Genomic DNA, 20801 nt, shown 5'->3' with positions numbered 1-20801 from the left:
GCGAGTCTGGCTTTCCAGGGTTAGCTGTGGAAACAAGCACTCTGCCCATGCACGCAGAGCCACCTGGCTTGGAAAGTGCAGTCGCTCTAACTTCCTGCATCATTCTTCCATTTGTTTTAAAAGGAACAATAACAAAAAATTCTAATGCTAAAGCTTGAAAGAATTCTTAACTAAGCAAAAGCTCTCAAAGTTTCCATTCAATGAGCCTCACCAGCAAATTGTACAACAAACAGCACTGCTTTTTCTCCATCTGGGTTGTGTTGCAGAAGGACAGGGTGCAGACTCAGACCCTGGGTGAGAGCTAAGAGAACTCTCCACACTGTAGTTAGTATGTGATGCACATTTGGCCCTGCTAGCTTAGCAGTTCTTATTATCTACTCATCAAATCACACATACCAACCTGGCTGTTTCAGAATTTTCTGCAGTACTTTTCTTCTTCTTTTACTTTGAGAGAGAGAGAGAGAGAGATAGAGAGAGAGAGAGAGACAGAGAGAGAGAGAGAGAGAGAGAGAGAGAGAGGATGAGTGGGGGAGGGGTACAGAGGGAGAGAGAAAATCCCAAGCAGGCTCCCTGCTATCAGCACAGATCCCAACTCAGGGCTTGAATCCACGAACCGTGAGATCATGACCTGAGCTGAAATCAAGAGTCGGATGCTTTACTGACTGGGCCACCCAGGGGCCCCTCTACAGTATTTCTGTTAGGAATTCAACAGTACACAAGCAAAGCAGAAAGCCAATCTCTAGAACTGCAAGTGTGTTTCAATATTTTATTAAAATAGCATATATTTAACCACTGTTAACCAAGAATACGTTAACTTTGTCCCCCCCACCCCCACCCTAAATACGCAGCACAACACAGTAGTGATTTCAAATATCCTTGATCGTGAAAACCAACAGAAGTATTTCAAAGTCAAGTTTGCAACTAAAAACTAGACCTTGGAAAAATTCTGAATTAAAAGAAACATAAAGCCCTCAAACAGAATTTTTTTATCTGCCTGAAGAATAAATGCCGGTGTGTCACCCACCTGACAACACTGCTTAAGTCTGCTTTTTTTTCCTTTCTGCATAGTAAAATGTCTCATTTATAAGTACCCACTTTTATAAATAAAATTGGCATTTTCACCCCATTTAATGTTCCTTTTCAGCTTCACAAAGAAACCAGTAAATAAAACTGTCAACGACAGTCACGACATATGCTTTTAGAGCAAGATAAAAAACGTGAAAATACGCAAAGATGCATCTACGCTATTTTACATAAAAAGACAGATTTTTAAAAAGTGCAAGGCAAAATTTGCAGTTTTTTGAGGGGAGTTTTTAGGCACATCCATTTCTTTAAAGCAAGCTTCAGAATGAAATTCCAGTTTGTTCTTCATGACACCTGTTTTAAGTCTTTCCTTTAAAAAAAAAAAAAAGAAAAAAAGAAAAAAAGAAAAAAAATACATCCCATCAAGTGTGAAACAGGGAGTCTCCCGTCCCGAGAAGTGAGGTTTTCAGTTATGGCGTGTCCGTCCTTTTTTAATCCTTGCGGGCTTTGGTTTGGGGATATATTGATTATTTGCCTGGTACTCAAGTTCTTTACGGAAGTAGTGGATAGCTTTGTTTAAACCTTCCTCTAGCGGGACCTGTTTGAAGAGAAAGTGAGAAGAGGAGACAAGGTCACTGCCGAAGGAAACAGCCTACCTTCCTGGGGAAGCAGGGAGGGCGTGCTGATGTGCAGTCTGCCCTCTGGAGGTACACTCACAGCACCGTGGTGTGCATACCCAGCCGTCACCCTGGATGCTTCTTTCACGGATTCAGCCAGGTGCGTGTACAAGTTTGCAAAAGCAGACTGCATCGTGCACTCCCATTTCCCCCATAACAGAATGAGACACAAGAGAGGAGACGCCATGAAAACAGCCTGGAGGAAACCCTACCTCCTGTCTGCCCAACCACGCCAGTGCCCAAGAACTGCTGTGGGCCTTTGTCAACAGGGCAGTGTCAGGCCTGCACACTCACCACGGGCTCCCATGCCAGCATCATCTTCGCTTTTCTGATGTCCGGTTTTCTTTTCTGTGGGTCATCCTGGGCTTCGGAGAGAAACTGAATCTCACTTCCACTTCCTGAATTAAGAAAAAAGAAAGGTAAGAGAATCACAAACCACTCCAGGTGTGACTCTGCCTCAAAGCAGAATCCTATCCGTGCAGTGAATAAGGGAGCACATCACAGAATGCATTTCTCATGGAGTCACTGAGCCACATGAGGGACTGTACCTCTGACCTCACGAGAGCTTGGTGAGAGGCAGTTACTCTATCTCCACAGGCCTGAGAGAAAGGACAGGGCCTGCTCCAGCTGCTGGCTCCAGGGCAGACCACCCACCATTAGTGAACACAGCAGGCACGCCCACAGAGCCAGACTCCAAAGTAAGTAAAAATGGCGAATGTGGTGTGTGGTCATCTGTGATGCTGATGGCCCCAGTGAGCCACATCTGAGGCATTCATGTGCTTCAGGAGCGCCTCACTGGAACTGGGCCAGCTGTCAACTCGTTTACCCAAGTAGAGTGCAGGAGGAATGACCATGGACCAGTTCCGGGCTGATGCCTTATGGAAGACCTAACCATTTATGCACCTGCAGGTGTGAGCCCTGTTCCAACACGTAAGATGTCCAGCTATCCTGCTGGGAAGATCACATGCAGAAGGACAGAGAGCCTGGTTTGTCCTGCATCCTAGCCGGGACCAGACCCTGCTTGCCAGCAGAATGAAGCCACACCAGTGACCATCGGCAAGATGTGCAGAAGAAACCCCCAGCAGAGGCCAGTCCCAATCACAGATTCATGAACACATAAAGTGGTTGCTGTTTTAAGCCTCTGCAGCTTGGGGTGGTGTGCTACTCAGCCTTTCACAGAACCACAGTGGTTATACTATTAGAGGATCTTATCAAAATGCAGATTCTTATCCAGAATCTGGGTGGTGTATGTGATTCTGCATTTCTAACCAGTGTCCCATGGGCCCCACTTGTGGTAGAGGTTCTCAATGGCCTAGATCCCAGACAAGCTGTTATCTGAGTATATCCCTTCCCTATTTGGGTAGAGATGGGCAGACCCAGAGTGGGAAGGTGGGGGTGGGGGGAACGGAGCTAGGGGAGGCTACTGGGGCTGTGAGATCTTACAATTTACATCTGAGGAAGGCCAGCTTCCGTCCTGTACAGCTGTCTGGAGCTAATTAGAACATGCTGATAGAGGACAGCTCCATGCCAGGAAGGGCAGCCCTGAAGAGTCAGCACAGCTAAGTGTGGGTTCTGGACAGGCACTTCAGAACATCCTGTGTCAGGCTCAGCCTGGGTCTAACCACTCCAATCTGGTTGTGTCTTGACTCAAATTTCTTGATCAACTATGGAAAACAGACACCCCTGAGAGCCAGACTTCCCAGAGCTCCAGTAAGCATGCTGAAGTGAGGGCAGGCTCGCCCAGTGCACACCTGCAACCCAAGGGCTTGCTAAAGATACACAAGCTTCTTACGGCTTTTAGAGCATGCCCTTGACTGGGGCGCCTCCCAGTGTCTACACTGCCTCCAGTTGGGTGATGGCCAGGTTGGCCAGAGCTATAAAGAGCTTGAAAATTGCCAACAGGTTCCATCAGAAACACTCAAGCTGGTGTCATTTCCTGTTGAATCTTCAAAATCCCCTTCTCATCACTGTCAGTGATGGAGACTGGACACCAAACAATCGTCACCTGTGTAGAGTAATCCACCAGAACTACGTCTCAAGCCCTGGGAACAAGCTCTTCCTCCCGCTCCACCCCGACCTGCTGACACAGCTGTGCATATAACCCACCTTTCCCACACCCTTTCGTCTTTATCTTTTCATTACTTAATTAAAGAATCAGAAAACAATTAAGTGTTCCTGATAAAGTTCTGCTTTTTATCCAATTCAATTAGCTTGTATTAATTACACATTTTCTAGTCAAGGTGTTATTAACTGATAGCGTGAGTGCAGCCAATTTCACTCAGCAAGGTGTTTGTCCTACTTACCAACAAGGTTTTTAATTAACTGAGCAAATTCTAGGATTGTGTGTTCTTCCGGGTTCCCCTAAGGAAGAAAGGGTTGCTGGTTAGAAGTGTAATCCCAACAGGAGAGATCTCTACCACTCAAACCGCATGTGTATCTTCAAAGCATCCCCGGGCTAACTCTGGCATATTAGTAACACTGGGCTCCTGCCTCTTCATGTTTCATCAGGTGCTTTGCTGATGGGATGATGACTAATCCATCCAGCAGAGTACTACACTGTACCCAGTACTGCTTTTGTCCTCCAGACTCTCTGTTAACAAGAACACCTCTCGGCTAGGTCAAGATCATCTAATAAGGACATACATGTTCCCTGGCCTAGAGACCAGGACAATTTCCATATCTAACGTTACTGTAACTACGTTGTCACTTGGCATAAAAGTTTGGTTCTGCAAATTAGCTCTCGTAAGACAATATATTTCCCTCTGGGTGCACTGTGTTAACAACTTCAGTAATAATGGATTTGCAAACTTGCACAAGCAAGCTGTAACAGAAATGAAATGCACTCAGGGATGAGGGCTCTAGGCAAGCCAGAGGGAAAGACTCGATGTGGTTTATAAAGTGAGCTTGCTTTTGGGGGGCTTTAAGGAAAATCGTTTTCTCTTTTTCTTTCTTCCCTCACACATGACAGCAGCCACTGTCCTTCTTCCCTTCCTATTCCTGCTACTATTTATTTATTTATTTATTTACTTACTTACTTATTTAATTTAGAGTGCACACACACAAGCGAGGGAGGGGTGGAGAGACAGAGGGAGAGAGAGAATTCCAAACAGGCTTTGTGCTGTCAGCACAAAGCCCAACCCAGGGCTTGAACCTACAAACCATGAGATCATGACCTGAGGTGAAATCAAGAGTTGGATGCTTAACCAACTGAGCCATCCAGGCACCTCCAATCCTGCTACTTTTATTTGCCACCCCCTCCCCATCATAAGAGACCATCATCAAGTTTGGCAGTTTCGTATCCTAAATACGCTACACTCCCAGCTTCCTGGTCTGGTCAAAGTCAGAAGGAAAGAGAGGTAGGAAGAGACCTGGGTCTTACATATAAGCAACAAAGAAAGGCCTGATTAGCAGAGTGGAGTGATAGGAACTTGGGAGGGAGGACCCCTGTCTTTGTCAGGGCTACTGGCAAACATTCTTTAGAACTCAGGGAAGACAGTTTCTACAAGAGATGGGTGTTCTCAAATGGCCCTGTGCAAAGCCACCCTGCCCCCAGAAAGAAAGAAGGAAGGAGCCAAGTATCTAAAGATAAGATGGGTTACTTTAGGAAGGCAATCACTGACAACATGCATGTTTGAATGGGGCTGGAGCAAAAACCCAGGATAAGGGTGACATGGCCTTTAACGTATTATGTAGGTAAATGCCCAAAGACACTGAGGCTCACAGGGCAGGTCTCATTCTGTTTTAAATTTCAGGTTTCTTTAAAAGTGCATGAAAGCATCCTAGGTAGGCCCTTGCAGCCACTGACCCCCACAAATTGGTCAACAGCTGGACAAAGGAGTGACATCTCCATGTCTCCTATTTGGTCAGAATTCCCTCCAAACTCAGTGAGACATGAACACTACAGCTTGACTGCTGATTACAAAGAAAGTACAAGGAAAGGCTTCTGAGGGAAGTGGTTTCAAGAAATAAGCAGGCATGGCCACTCCTGTGAACCTTAAAGCCCTGCAGGAAGCAGGAGAGGTCGATTGGGAGAAGCACCTGAAACAGACTCCAAGTCTTGTCAAGGTGAGGCCACGGCTCCAAACAAGCTAATATCAGGGACCACAGGCACAACATCTTGAATGACGGACAGTGTACACTGGACACTTCACATTTTAAACAAGATGAAATGGGGGTGCCTGGGTTGGTTAAAGCTTCTGACTTCAGCTCAGGTCATAATTTTACAGTTTATGGGTTTGAGCCCCATGTCAGGCTCTGTGCTGACAGCTCAGAGCCTGCAGCCTGGTTTGGGTTCTGTGTCTCTCTCTCTGTCCCTACCCCCAACCAAAAAAAATAAACAAACATTAAAAAAAATTAAGAGGGAATGAAGCCATTCAGAAGACAGTGAGCGAGAGGGTAGGTGGACTCCAGGCATGAACATGAACTGTGGCTGAGAGCTGGGGAGGAGACTCACAGGGTCTGACCTTGCCCTCCATATCCCTGGAAAGCTACCACACTGCAGAGTCATCAGACTAGCAGTGAATGGCCCCCACACTGGGAAATACACCCAGTGGGTAGCTCACAGACACAGACTGTAGTTCTAAATATAAGTGAGAACTGGTCAGAGACAGAATGAAGTGCACGTTCACCAAGCAGAGAACCGCAGAACAAAACCACCTTCTGATCCCTCCAGGACCGCGGAAGCAATGAAGGACGAAGCAACAAAGGTGCTCAGTGCAGTCAACTGAACTATAGACATGATCAGAAACTGGGAAACTTTAACCACTTCTGTGATTGGACTGTTACTTTAAAAAGTCTTACAGAAATTAGATTATGTCAAACAATGGAAAAAGGAATCACACCAAAAAATGTCCATCTTCAGCCACAAAGGCTTTCACAAATTTTTAGACCCAGGCCATTCAGGATGACAGAGGTGGGTGAGTGTTGTTGTTGTTTTTAATTAAAAATGTTTTTAACATTTATTTTTTGAGAGAGAGCATGAGCAGAGGAGGAGCAGACAGAGAGGGAGACACAGAATGCGAAGCAGGCTCCGGGCTCTGAGCTGACAGCTCAGAGCCCGACTCTGGGCTCAAACCCACAAACTGTAAGATCATGACCTGAGCTGAAGGCAGATGCCTAACCGCCTGAGCCACCCAGGTGCCCCATGAAGATGGGTGAGTGTTTATCATGCCGCTCATCCACGCCTTGCAGACATTTTACTCCTTTGCAAACTCTTACTTTGTTTTGTGTTTATTTTTTCCTCTATTATTTAGCAAGCAACAAACATGCATGCCCTATGCGCGCTGCTGGAAAATAAGGCACAGCCTGCCACTCTTCATGGCTTCATAAAGCATGGAACTCTAACGTGGTCCGGGGGGCGTGGAAGGAGCAGACGTACTCACCAGGTTGACTGGGCTGCTAACGTTGCTGTTCATGAGCGCCACGAGGCCATTCACCAGATCGCTGGAAAAGATGGGAAGGCAGGGTCGGGCGCTGCCTGCTGCCTGCTGCAGTGCCCAGGTGTGGAGCATACCCACCCCATCTCCCGGATGAAAACCAAAACCCAATGGAAAACTGACAGTCAAAACAAAATCCTGCAAATCAGCAGCGCTGAGAATGCTGTACTCATGGATGATGACATGATGTCTGGGATTCGCTTTCAGTGTGTGGGGGATAGACAGCTAAACAAGATGGAAGCTGACTGATGGGTGAAAGTGCTCTACTTTTGTTTATTTCTGAAACACTTTAACGATCAGACATTAAAAATAAAACAGACATATGCCCCCCAAAAGACGGTGTTTATATAGCTTCTGATGAAAAGTCCATGTTTAATGCAAACCATGTAGCTGGTCCATGTGAAAAAGCAATGATTCAAAAAAAATATGTAGAAGACCCACTGAAATGACAGCACTCCAGTATGTAATTCTCATACTGGCAAATCACAGATAAAGCCAGACAACGCAGGGTTGAAATAAACTGGACCGCTGCTGCCACCCCCTCAACCTTCACTTGCCACCAACCCCATGCCCCTCCTCCCCCCCAGACTCCTCGCATGGAACGGTCAGGGGATCTGGATGTTTCAGATGGATCGTAACCAACTGGGCCATGAAGGTGAAGAGAAGTAAGCAAACTTTCGCTTACCAAGGTTTGGTTTTTATTTTCAGAGGCTTTAAAGTATGGCTCTGTTAAAAAAAAGTTACTTCGTAAAAATGACACCTCACTGCGGCACACAAACACTTGTTCTACATCTACTTTCATCAGCTGTGCTGCTCAGGAGACGTTTAAAGTTCTGCTCTGGGGATCCAAAGGCAGTCTGTGTTGAAATCGTTCCCTCCTCCTCCATCATTACCAGCAAGGAGCAGGTTGCTAGGGTCAACTTCCAAAAGAAAACGTGTTTTTGCTTTCCTTTTCATTGGGGAAAACAAAAATTTGGGGGGGGGGGGCAGGATATTTAGCAAATTATTTTCTGAATTTTTGTTTCTTATGATTATTTTACGTGAACGTGCCTAAAGTCCGCTCCACTCTCATAGGTCAAGCCTAAATGCAAATAACTCCTGACTTTGGATGACTTTTCTAGAAACTGGCAAAGTCACTTCATCATGATGGCAGTAATCATTATTATATATCACAACATGTCTCTCATGGCATAGGTCACTGCATAATTCATCAGAAGACATTAAAAGCCACCATTCTGTAGCATCCACAATCATTTTTAATACTGAAATGGGAGGGGGGAGGTCTGCGGAAAGCTGGAAGACAACGGACTCATGCAGTCATCCTCATGACAGGGACACGCATCTTTTATGTAATAAGCTGGCAACTTTTAAGGTCAATATTGCACAGATCACAGTCTTTTAACCTGAAGCTCTTTAAAAGTGTCATTTTGACAAAGTGACTTAAAAAAAAAAGACAACATGCCTTTGTTGTGTGGATGAGGCTATAACCTGACCATGGAAACATCAAACGCAGTCATGCCAGGATGTGAATGTGTATGGTATGATCACCTGGACCTCAGAAACCATGAAATGCTGCTTTGGGGCAACTGCGGATTTTGTAAAGTTAACTCAGTACAGTAGGCACAGAGCCAGACGTTGGACATTTTTAACTGTGAAGTAAATAAATTCTTAGTTTCTAAAAAAACAACTTAGTAAAAATAGCAAAACTGTAAGCTATCTGTCTCAGCGGGGTCTTGAATAACAAAAATTGGAAGTCAGGAGAGTGGCTTGTCTGCGTTTGCTACAGCTGTGTAAGCACATCAGGGCAGGCCATGCACCGTGGGCACGTTCGGTCCTGAGCTGCATGGTATGCGGCATGTGCGCCACTGAATTCTTAAAATATTTTAATCACTGGTGGAAAAAGGATGAGGCTATTTCTGCTGCCTTTGAAATAATGAGCACAGAGAAGAGTGAGTTCTAACTACTCTGTTACTGCACAGTCTCAATGACAGTTCACGAGCTGTCACACCTGGACAAGTTTGGGGGCCACCGGTGAGGTGGTTCTGGGAAATGCCAGAAACTGCACGACTCCTTCACAATGTGCACAGACTGGGGGTGGGCAGAGGCAGGTGGGATGAAAGTATGTTATGAGAAAAGATGGTGCTCAATACCCACAAGTCCAAATAAGATGGTCTGGATACAGAAATGTGGCACAATGCGTTTTCTCTGAGCACGTGGTTCCTGGGGTGAGTGCTTTGAAATGAAAACAACCCTGAAGGAGTGGCTGCTACAAATTTCCTGGTGAAACCCCTTCTTAGAGTATCCCACAAATCCCAGGCTTTGTGTACTGCTTGGCAAGACACTCACGGCCAGAAGGAAAAACAAAAACAAAAACACTGACCATGATGTATGTCATAGCTTTCTTTTAGACTAAATGTGAAAATTAACAAATACTTTTTTGGGGAAAAAAATCTGTGGTTGTTTTTATTTTTGTTTATAAGTTTTTTGTTTGTTTGTTTGTTTTTTTCCTAGCAGTTCTATTTCTCAAAGACATTTCCACCCAGGTCTCTCACATAATCAGACGAAAGTCTATGTGGTTGCTCTGGCCAAGACGGCCCAGACCTGTGCCCCCACCACCACCCTGACACCGTGTCACCGCTGTAAGCACCACTGGGATGGCCCCGGGACATGCCAGGAATAGCATTTTCCGACTGACTGGCATCCCAGGGTATTTGCATTGAAAATGAAAATATATGGCACCCAAATATAGAACTGGATTTTTAGGATATCAGAAACTGACAGAGAATTCACAGTAGCCATGTCATGTGGGGAAATATTTTCACATATCCAACTGTTTATAAGGTACTCTCCCCCCAGAACCCAAACTGGATTTTTAAATGTCACTGACTGAACTGACCAACAAGAAAACTAGACATATGAGGGTTAATAAGAAAACGATAAAAATTACCATATGAGACTATTCAACAAAGTTCTCGAATGTATTTTTTTCCGCATTCAGTTCCAGCATAAAATTTGACATGAGGACAGTCTACCTTATCTTCCCTTTAATGAGGACAATCTCACCCGCCCCAGAAACCACGTTTAAAATGGGTCTGATTTCAGCACTGTAGGTTTGCTGGATGATTAAGGCCATCTCTCCAATTGGTATGAACTGGAAATCAAGTCGCCCTCAGAACTGGGCAAGTTTCCCCATGAAACACTAGGTGGCAGTAAAAGATAAGCACATGAGTCCTAGAAGCCTGGGACTTGCACAAAAAAAAATTTTTTTTTTAAAGATTTTAAACGTGGGGCTCGAACTCACAACCCTGAGGTCAAGAGTCCCATGTTCCACCAACTGAGCCAGCCAGAAGCCCCTAGAATTTTAGCTTTGAAACAGAGAACCCCAAGGGCTTTCCATCTGAAAATTAAAATGGACTTTTAACCAAGCCAGGACGGAGATGTGAAAATAATTAACCTATAAAACAGATGCAGGCTGTTTGGTCCGCACCATCTGCTGGAAGCAGCCCGGTTGCCTTACCTGACGTACTGGAATGCTCTCGTCTGCGACCCGGATCCGTACACCTAGAAGGAAAGCAATAGTTAGGCTGCCCAAGAAAAACCACACCGTAATGGGAAAATGGGGTTCCGGAAAACTCCAGGGGCACAGACTGACCTCAGAACTGATACCGGAGGGGCAGTGATGCTATAACTCACTCTGTACTTCAAAGTCATGCCCCAACACTGGAAAGTGCCCACATACATGTATCAAGTCTGTCCTCGAGAGTCGGCACCGGAAGGAGTTACTGCTATGGCAGTGTCGTGACAGGTCATGGATTATGTTGGGTTCTGGGGTCAGTATTTTTACAGCCAGTTCCCTGGGCGATTCTAACGTGCAGCCAAGTTTGTGAACCACCCAGGAAAAGTCTGGATAGGAGACAGAGGTGGCTGGAGAGAGGAAAGGCAGGGCTTCATGCTCCATTTGTGTCCCCTGTATATTGTCATGTCTCTAGGTCTCCACTTGGTTCCTTTCCTCCACCAGCTATAGACCCTCTTGTCTAAACATCTCCTCTTTTTGACAATTCTCAGGTTCCTTCTCCAGGCCAGACTGAACGACTCTGCCCTTCATGCTCAGCCAGTCACACCATTCCTCTAGACTCTGCCACTCACACCAGCTTCCTTGGCTGTGGCTCCTGGGCAGACTTATACCACCTGCTGTAGCACACACCACCAGCATTCCATGAACATGTACTGAACAATAACCTTGTAAATGCTGCAGTTTAAACCACTTAGAGTGAAGAGAAACACCCCCTACGGTCACAGAGAAGGAAGGAGCCACAGGGCTTTTGTTTGCATGCTTGCAGAGGGAAGGCAGTAGCTGGGAGGAGGGGCCGCCTTCTGGGACAGCCGGATTTCCAAGCTGGAACAGAACAATACCGGCGTCTCCTGCCCCTGGCCACCTGATGCCAAAGAGGAGCCGGAGGCCAAGAGCCCCACAGTCCACACCAGCTCCCCCAGCCTTGCTTCCCAACAGGGCTATGCAGGGCTCGGCCATCGGACTGGAGAAGCAAATGGGAAGGGAGAAATGCATGCCTCACAGGCACCTGGTGTCTTTTTCTTAGTAGGCTGCTTGTGTTATCTTAATAAGCATTTACATATGCCGGTGTCAAAAGGGCATCAGATTGACCTTCTGGGGCGGAGGCCCTCCCAGTGAGAAAAGCCCACGGTCCTGATTTAGGGAGCTTTCTGTCTACAAGACAAGGAATATAGAAGAATGATAAGTGCCCCTCACAGAAGCAGACCCACCCTTCCTGGGAAGTTCCGCCTGAACCCAAATCCTTGGTCTTGCTGAGCCTTCTGCTACATGTGGGCAAGTCAGAAAGGAAGCCATGGGCCCCATAAGTAGGAAGGAGAATTGGGGGTGGGAAAGGTCCATCCACTACTGCAACGCTGGCCCGTCCTCCTGGAAATCCACCTCCACTGAGGGGCGCTGCAGGTGTGACACCTGTATTGTTTTTCATACAACCTCATTACAGATGAGGTCACAGAAGCTCGGAGCATTGCACTGACTGCTATCCAGGAGAGTGAAGTCTACCCGGACTCCTAGCCCAGGAATCTTTTTCCTACCCCACCGCAACATCGGTAATTTCAGAACTGCCTGTATCGTCAGCTGTGAGAGACGGCCTGCAAGCTGGCACTGAGCCATTCTCCCATCTCATTGTAAAGTGCGGATCAGATTTAGACAATGCCCACCAACCTGAGTGAGCACACCCTCGATGCACAAGTCTGTGGGTGTGAAGCTGTACTCCTGGTTGTTGGCCATGAACCTGCCACTCCTGGGTCTACAGAGTCAACGCTGAGGGTCCAGACTGTCCTCTGCCTGCTTTCTTTGCACCTTCCTGCCGCTCCTAGTCGGGTCTCTGTGACAGCGTGGCAGGTGGTCTGCAGCTGTGTGCTGGCAACGTGCACAATAGCCCACTGCACGGGCAGGGCAGCAGCCTTCAATGTGCCTGGCCGAAGGCCTGCTCTTCACTCCCACAAGCCCTCTGTCTCACCTTACGGGACCAGGGCTGCGGGCTGGCGGAGCCAAAGCCAGGGGCAGGTTAAGTGGGCTGCCAACATCATAATGCTGAAGAATCACATCACGTACCTTCTCAATAAAAGGAACAAGGGAATCATGATGGCGACGCTCAGTAGTTTGAACGTCACACAATGTCATACACACAAAGGGAAAACTGAAACAAAGGGCATCTGCTGAGTGTTTCGCACACAGTGGCCTTGTTCAGAGGGCCCTCCTAGACGGGGTAGTGAGGACCAGAAGGCCAGGATGCCCTCAGGCACACCTCCCCAGCTTCAGGCACCCACGGAGGGGAGGGGAGGCTCAGCCTGCCCCCTTGAGGCCCAGTGACAAAAGCCCCTCAGCAGCACTCCCACTGCACATACCTTCCACTGAGGTCCCACTTGATGTCCAAGTGGGTGGCAACTAAGCCTCTGGAAAACTCCCTGTTACAGAAGGAGGCAAGGAGGGCCTCCGTGGCGGGGCTGTGGCAGGAATGCAAGGATCCTGGGGACCCCATGCACAACTCTCCTGGATCCTGTCGATGATCAACTTGCAAGATGCGCTCCAGTGTGTGCGCTTAGTTAAAATGCAGTGTGAGCGATGCCCCTGACCCTTCCTCCCTTGCATCCTTATAAAGTCCTATTGGATTTAAGTTTCTGTAGAGTATCCTTCATCTCTGCTTTGGTTTAAATCAGTCTTCCTATCTACATCCCCAGTATTTATTAATATGATGACCTTGAATTACTGTGTGTACAATTCACTGTGTGCAATGTACAAAAGTAAAGAAAGGGTGCATGTGTGCAAAAGAAGATGCTATGTGCCCCTCTCCCCAGGAATTACACCCACCCTGATCTCAGGAGCATCTGGAGCCCTGCACATCCGCTGGCCCAACCAAAAGGCACACCAGGGCAGGCACCGTATCTCACTCACAGTCCTGGCAACAAGCGGGCGAGCAACAAATGCTACAACGTGAATGACCCGGGGCCTGGTGCTGCTGGTGAGCTCTGCACAGCTCCCATGGCTGCCTCGTTTTCCTCTGAGAGAGGACAGCAAAGCTTTTAGCAGCTCTGGCTTCACTTCACAGAACGAGAGAGGAGCAAGGAGATTCAGGGTCATGCTCAGTGTTGGTAACACTGTGCAGGTCAAAGCAGAATGGGAGTTAGTAATTCCACAAAGGGAGAGGTAGGGGCGCCTGGGTGGCTTAGTNAACTGCAGGGGAAGACTTTGGGGGAACGCAGCAAACATGGGGGGCATGAGGAGCACTGTTGGGGATGGGGGACATGGGGAGGGCAGTGAGGGAGCATGAGGAGCACTACAGTAGGGAGCATAGAAGTAGCACAGGAAGCACTGCAGGGGAGCATGGAGAGCATGGGGTCGTAAGAAACATGGGGGAGTATAGCAAGCTCTGCAGGGGAGCACTGCAGGGGAGCACGAAGAGCACGGAGTCATTAGAAACATGGGGGAGTATAGCAAGCTCTCCAGGGGAGCACTGCAGGGGAGCACGGAGAGCACAGGGTCATGAGAAACATGGGGGAGTAAAGCAAGCTCTGCAGGGGAGCACTATAGGGGAGCACAAAAAGCACCACAAGGAGCTTGTCAGGGAGCCTAATGAACGTGGGGGGTGGTGGGCGAGGCATAAGGAGCCTTGTGGGGCAGCATGGGGAGTGTGCACCAGCCCCAACCCCGCTGCTGTCCCTTATGTACTTCCATCAACAAAGGCCCAAAGTCAGTGATCACTTCCAATACCACACTGTGGATACAAACGGTAAATAAAATGCAGACTTTGGCCACAGAAGTAGGATTTCTCCAAAATTTCCCTTTAGAAAAATAGCAAGACTTTTTAAAAGATATAGACCGTGGGGCGCCTGGGTGGCTTAGTCGGTTAAGCGTCCGACTTTCGCTTAGGTCATGATCTCGCGATTTGTGGGTTCGAGCCCCACGTCGGGCTCTGTGCTGGCTGCCAGCTCAGAGCCTGGAGCCTGTTTCAGTTTGTGACTCCCTCTCTCTCTGACCCTCCCCTGCTCACGCCGTCTCTCTCTCTCCTAGAAATAAATAAAACATTTAAAAAAAAATAAAAATAAATAAAAATAAAAGATATAGACCGTGACTCAAACCCCAATTCTGCCACATCCAGGAAAATTCAAGTTGTTCTTGCCGCAACTTTGTCATCTGCAAACTGGAATAAAGGTGGCAAGACAGAATTAAACCCCACTATGAATGTGTGTATGGGTAACATATACACGAGCAAGTGCTTTAACTGAATGGTGAATTCAAGTCTCTTCAAAATAAACTTAATAAGCTAGCCCTACTCAAACTATACTCAACTACTTTCTAAACTTCCTGAACTGGAATGCAGAATTTTCTGAGCTTCTGTGTGCTCATGCTAGATACAACACAGCTTCTGTGCATGCCTCACAGAACAAGGCAAAATATTCCTAACAAAGTTATCCTAACAGAAGTCTGTGACTTAAGGCAGGGACAGGCCCAAAGAATGGTATTTGCCCAGAGAAGATAACAAAAGGCTTGGGGAGCAGCTGGAAGAGTGACCACATAATCCGGCTTGAAAGAGGGAAGGTGAGATACTAAGCCGCTCTAAAGAGGTCTTTAGTCTTAGAAAGAACTTGCCGGAAATGAATGGGAAGGGAAAGGATGGATGCACCTCCTCGATAAGCAAAGTGTTCCTGAAGACGGGCTGGATGGAGAGTCATGCCGCATGACCTCCTCTAAGACTTCTCACAGAACCGTCTGGCGAAAGAAGGGAGCCTGTCTCAACGGGGCAGCCAAGGATGAAAAGTTTAGCGACTTCATCAATTCGCTAAAGGGAAATAGAATGCTGTGTGACAAGAGGGACCAGATACTTCTGAAAAGTCTCCCTGAGGACTCCTGCCACCGGGGGCACCTGGAAGAAATGGAACATGGCGTGATTTGGCCCTGCCGCAGTCCTGCTCAGCACAGCCGTCCCGCTGCCCGGGCCCTTGCACCAAAGCTCAGGCCATGAGGAGACAACACATGAGTTATCACCATCTGCCCACAATAGGTGCTTTCTTGGGTGGGCGGGAACTTGCTCCCCACCTGACACTCGGGGCTGTGGCTGCTGCCCAGAAACCAGTCAGTCAAGAAGCTGTTTCTCAGAAGGCTTTTAAGAGTTTGCTCAACAAAGCAGCTCTGATCTTGGGTGTGACGAGAGTCAGGGAGGGCAGTGGCTAACAAGGCTCCAGGAGTGTCCCTGACGGTGAGGAACTCTCAACCAAGCAGCTGGACTGAGGGGCCCCCGTGCAGGACCCAAACAGCAGGCACAAGGGGAACACGGATGAGAGGGCAGCTTTGCATTGCAGTAACACAATGACCATGGCTTCCAGAACAAAGCCCAGAGCCCTTGTGCTCATCACAAAGGCAAGAGCCACTGTAAACCCAGTCGTTAGCTCGACCAGCACTCATCACACGCCGCCTGGGCGCCAGGCACTCTTCTGGGAGCTGGGCACACAGCCATGAATGAAACTTGTTCCTGATTCGAGAGACTACACTCAAGAGGGGATTGGGGGCTGGAAAAACAATATTTCAGTCAGTGATAAGTGCAAGGAAACCTACAGAAAGCATAATTATGAGGTGGCAGGTTGGTGTCACTACGTATAGAATGGTCCAGAGCTCCCCTAATGCGCGGATGACTGAACAGGAAGATGCCTGGAAGGAACATGCTCCCTAGAAAGGTAGAAGCAACGCGCTGAGATTGCAGAGCAGCGGGGGCAAAAAGCTGGGGTGTACAGGGAGGCCTGTGAACCATGCTCTCAGCAGATGAAAGCCTCTGAGCTCCTACTTATCTTTAAAGCTCCCCTGCCTGCTGGGTGGGGAGCCCCCGGCAGGGAGAATGAGTGGCTGGACGGCTGGGGCAATAAACTGGTGTGTGGCAAGGAGGACAAGGGGCAGTGGGAGCAGAGGTGGACAGGCTGGATTCTGAATCTCCTTAGGGCAAGACCACCAGGCTGTGCCAGTGGAGCAACATGTGGAGTTAAGGAGAGGACCAGCGTGTCCACCGTGTGGCCCTCTGCAGGCACCGAGGCTTGGAGCCAACAGCAGGTGAGTGGGAGGGGAGAGCAGGCATGTGGTGCCTGAGATAGGGTTTGGATTCCCCTCTCCTGGGCACGTATGCAGCAAAAGTCACTTATAACATGTATCTTGCTCTGGGCCGGGGGGCACACCATTTTGTAACAGGCTCAGCGTTTTGTTCTGAGTTGGCACTGTCGGCAGCAGTGTAGCCAACCTATCCAAGAAGAAACAGGAGCATCATGGAGAACAGCGATCGAGAGCAGAGGCTCCGGCCCAGACACCGTCAGCCACTGTCTGGCTGACAGTAAACTTGGGCAATTCCTGTAACCTCCACCCTCTGATCTCCCCATCTGGACAATGGGCTAACAGAACCTGTGCCTCACACATCTGTCGTGAACACTGAGTGAGTTAATGGAGGCGAATATCACTGAACAGGAAATGGTAAACTTACTCTATTGAGAGACAGAAAGACGGATGGATACATATGTACACAGAGCTGTAACATTCCCCCAGGAATCCACTCAGCCGATAAGCAAACCATCCTGCACTTTTCAAAGGAACCAGACCCTTACCTACCCTGGATGCCCACCAAACACTCAGCCTGAAAGGATGCAGAGGCTACAGGGCTGGAAGAGCAAAGACGTGAGGCAGACAGGAGGAGAAGAGGAGGAAGAGAAGGGGGGAGAGGAGGAGAGGGGATGAAGGAGGAAGGAGGGCAGTGGGGCAGGAAGAGGAGAGGAAGAGAGTACCAAGGATTGAGCAAAACCAAAGAAAACCAACCCAACTGAATCAGCAAGCCCCTCAAAGGGCAGGCGAGAGCCACTCCTTCCCATTTAGGCAACGGGGTGGTGGGGATGAGCCACCCACCCTGATGCCCCAGGTATCTGAGAGCACAGGTGGCTGGTGCTCACCCGTAACGCACACTTGAACCACTGACCTCAGACCACTGAGGTCCCAGAGCCTCCCAGGTTGAGTGCAACCAGCAGAGGGCGTTCTTCTGGGTGTCACCATGAAAACTGCCAAGACTCACCCCAGACACCTCACTTCTCAGCAACCTGAGGGTTACTGAGGACACACATGGCCCTGGCTACAGCTGGCAGGCCAGGAGAATGTCCAGAAACGTGGTTGCTGGCAGGCTGGAGTGGTCAGACACGCCCCAGGGCCCGAGCAGCTTGGACCAGGCTGCAGCCTGCGCACTAGACTATCAGTGTGCCTGGGGAGCAAGCCCACCGAGTTCTGCTGCTCTGGGTTCTAGCCCCATGCCTTCCCTCCTTGTCACTAAGGGCAGCAGGATGTGCCCACGCAAAGGGACAACTTCAGGAAAGTTACTCCCTGAGCCAAGAGGCAATGCTCCTTTGTCCCTTGCTGGCACACTGTCAACTCTTTCTGCTCCCACCCCAGGTCCGCACGTACCGTAAGCGGCTCGCCCTGCAGCGCCTGCAGGATGAAGTTGCTGACGACCCGGCCGTCATTCATGTGCATGCGTGGCCCAAAGGTGTTGAAGATCCTGGCCACCCGCACTTCAACACCTTCCTGGAATAGCAGAAGAGGAAGGGAGATGCAGTTCACTTCGTGTTTCTGGGGCCTGGCCCATACAGCAAGTCTGAAAATGTCTGGCTTTTTGCTCCCAGATGAGAGTGGCTTTCTGGTTCTGTCTACGTAATGCATTTACTAACAAATCTGAAAACTGGACACGGTTACACCAAATCCAAATGTGTCCCCGATCCCACCACCAGGCCACCGGCATCAACCCTCTGGCAGAAAACCTGCAAGGTGGCTAAACAGTACAAGGGGTAAACATGTTTGGAGAAAAAAATTTTTCCCAGCAAATGAATATCTATCTCCCAAATAGGACCATGCTATGCATAGTCCTTTATAATCTTCATCACATAGTATTTCCTGCACGTTTATCCGTCAATAGTAATTTAAATGTCAGTGAATGTTTAATAGCTGATTTGAAGAAAAACAAGCAAATACTTTATCCTGGAAAAGGAGGGACATGCAGGTATTCTTTTAAAGAGCCACACTGTCTTACACTCCCAATCTGTTCCACTGGAAATCTAACCTGTTTTGGTGAAAACCTAAAGATAATCCTGCATGCCCTATATGCTAGTAGCTAAAAGATCTGGAAAGATACATGCCAAAATTATTTAGAACGTCTATCTTTATATGGTCGGATTACAGGTGCTCATTTTCTTCTCTGCTTTTTAAATCTTTCTATTTTTGTTCCAATAAATACGTATTACTTTTTTAATCAAGAAAAGTATATTTTCAAATCTGTAATCAGAAAAGTATATTTTTTAATCCCCAAAAGGCTTCTATAAACTATCTCATGCAGTTCTTAACTTCACAGGCTATTTTTTCATGAATCAAAAAGTTAAATGTTTTGGGGCGCCTGAGGGGCTCCGCTATTGAAACATCTGACGCCTGATTTCTGCTCAGGTTGTGATCTCATGGTCAGAAGGTCAAGCCCCATGTCAGGCTCTGTGCTGGGCATACAGCCTGCTTGAGATTCTCCCTCTACCCCTCCCCTGTGCTCATGTGTACTCTCTCTCTCTCTCAAAAAAGGTCAAATGTCTTTATTACACCCTGAATTAGTGGGCTTTCACAGAGTCTGTGTCTCTAATTTGTTTCACCCATTAAATGACAGACACGTATTTCCTGGGCGTCTGAGGGCAGGCAGGATGGCAGTGGGAGGCTCAGAGGCCCGTGTGCCCTCCAGCTCCACATACTCTCACTGAGCCGCACCATACCTGGGAGAGAAACAGTAGGTACCTCACAGGGGAATCATGAAAGGGAAGCCGATCCCTATATAACCCTTGGCATGGGCCTGGCAGCCCAAAGCAGTAGTTGCTACTCTGTTGACTTGACCAGAAAGCTCTTATCTTTTCTAATTCTACTGCCTCAGATCTAGCACAGGCTGGGAGCCAATGGACCCTCCGCCCATGGCACTGATTAAGCACAGACTTCACCACAACTGGAATGAGTGAGAGGTGATGAGCTGCAGTGTCCCAAGGGCCCATGTGACCTCCCAGTGGCTGGAGCCACCTGGCTGGCCATCTCTGCTCACAGCAGCCTCATCTCTGTCCCAGCTGCTAGACAAACATTAGCAGTTTTATCTGCACCAAGATTCGAAACTGTTGGGAAGCACAGACCCAGCACACAGCTCACCTCTAGAAACCAGAAGTCTACCTTTTTGCAAACCTCCCAGCAAAATATAATGCTCACATGAGGTACTCAGAGCTTTAGGATAAAGGTATGAGCTATGAGCTATAATTCTAGGTCCAGGAACAAATCAATTCTTTCCTCACTGAACTAACCAGAGAATAATTCCAAAATGAGGTAAGGGGGAGAAAGAAGCAGAGATGTTGATCTCAGTAGAAAAGAACTCCAAAAGTATCCACTTGCATTTAATGTTAAGATGAGGAAAGAATCAGAAGTGGATGGATATCATGTTATTCTAGGAAAAGACTGGAAAAACTCAGCAAATTTAAAAGAGTCAAACCCATGTGCCCAGCAGGGGGAAGCTCAATGGGCTATGTAAGGTTTGCAACAAATCAGATGCTTTTGTCCTCTGGTCTTTATGCTCGGGAACCACCTTCCACAACACGGCCTTATAAAAGCTGTGTCCTTACAGACATGACTGGCCAGGATGTAAAGGAGCCTGTTTGTTTTGGTTTCCCCATTTGGATCATAAACTTAGGTGCTAAAGCACAATGCTTCTGGATAGGTGTGGTTGCCAGGATAGCCACCTCGCCTTTCCGAGAATTCCAGCTCTCAGACACGAAACAAACAGCTTTCAAATGAAATCAACATAAACCCCAGTCTCACACAACTTAAGACCTGCTCTCCTCTTGTGCAGTGGCTCTGGAGTTTGCATACTGCCTCATCAGGACACAAAGGCCACCCCCACTCTGCACGCACAGTCCCGCAGCCCTCATCCCCCGTGATCCTGTGGAGCCTCTGAGTGGGAGGGTGGACAGTCAACAGATACTTCCATGGCTGCTTACGGTGGCAGCCTGGTGGGTGGACACATACACACCTTGGAGGAAGGTATAATTATTCCCCATCTCAGACCTGAGCAAA

The 20801-nt window shown here is 48.1% G+C and overlaps 1 protein-coding gene across 4 annotated transcripts in view; it reads right to left on the bottom strand.

The window, feature by feature from the left end:
- Positions 1-746: 746 nt before the first annotated feature.
- The window catches only part of UXS1 (UDP-glucuronate decarboxylase 1), a 92681-nt gene continuing 72626 nt past the window's right edge, over positions 747-20801 (bottom strand). For all 4 annotated transcript variants that reach the window (XM_077749299.1, XM_077749300.1, XM_077749302.1 and 1 more), the window contains 6 exons: positions 18129-18248; positions 10653-10696; positions 7082-7142; positions 4004-4061; positions 1995-2098; positions 747-1621 (listed from right to left, as the gene is read on the bottom strand). In XM_077749299.1, coding sequence (XP_077605425.1) covers positions 1490-1621; positions 1995-2098; positions 4004-4061; positions 7082-7142; positions 10653-10696; positions 18129-18248 — 519 coding nt within the window. In that variant the 3' untranslated portion in view covers positions 747-1489. The remainder of the gene's footprint in view (positions 1622-1994; positions 2099-4003; positions 4062-7081; positions 7143-10652; positions 10697-18128; positions 18249-20801) is intronic.

The sequence above is a fragment of the Crocuta crocuta genome, unplaced genomic scaffold, assembly GCF_008692635.1.
Source record: "Crocuta crocuta isolate KB4526 unplaced genomic scaffold, BGI_CrCroc_1.0 scaffold118, whole genome shotgun sequence".
In the NCBI taxonomy this organism is placed as follows: domain Eukaryota; kingdom Metazoa; phylum Chordata; class Mammalia; order Carnivora; family Hyaenidae; genus Crocuta; species Crocuta crocuta.
Note: the sequence above shows the minus strand (reverse complement) of the source record. Positions and strands in the feature narration are given on the sequence as shown.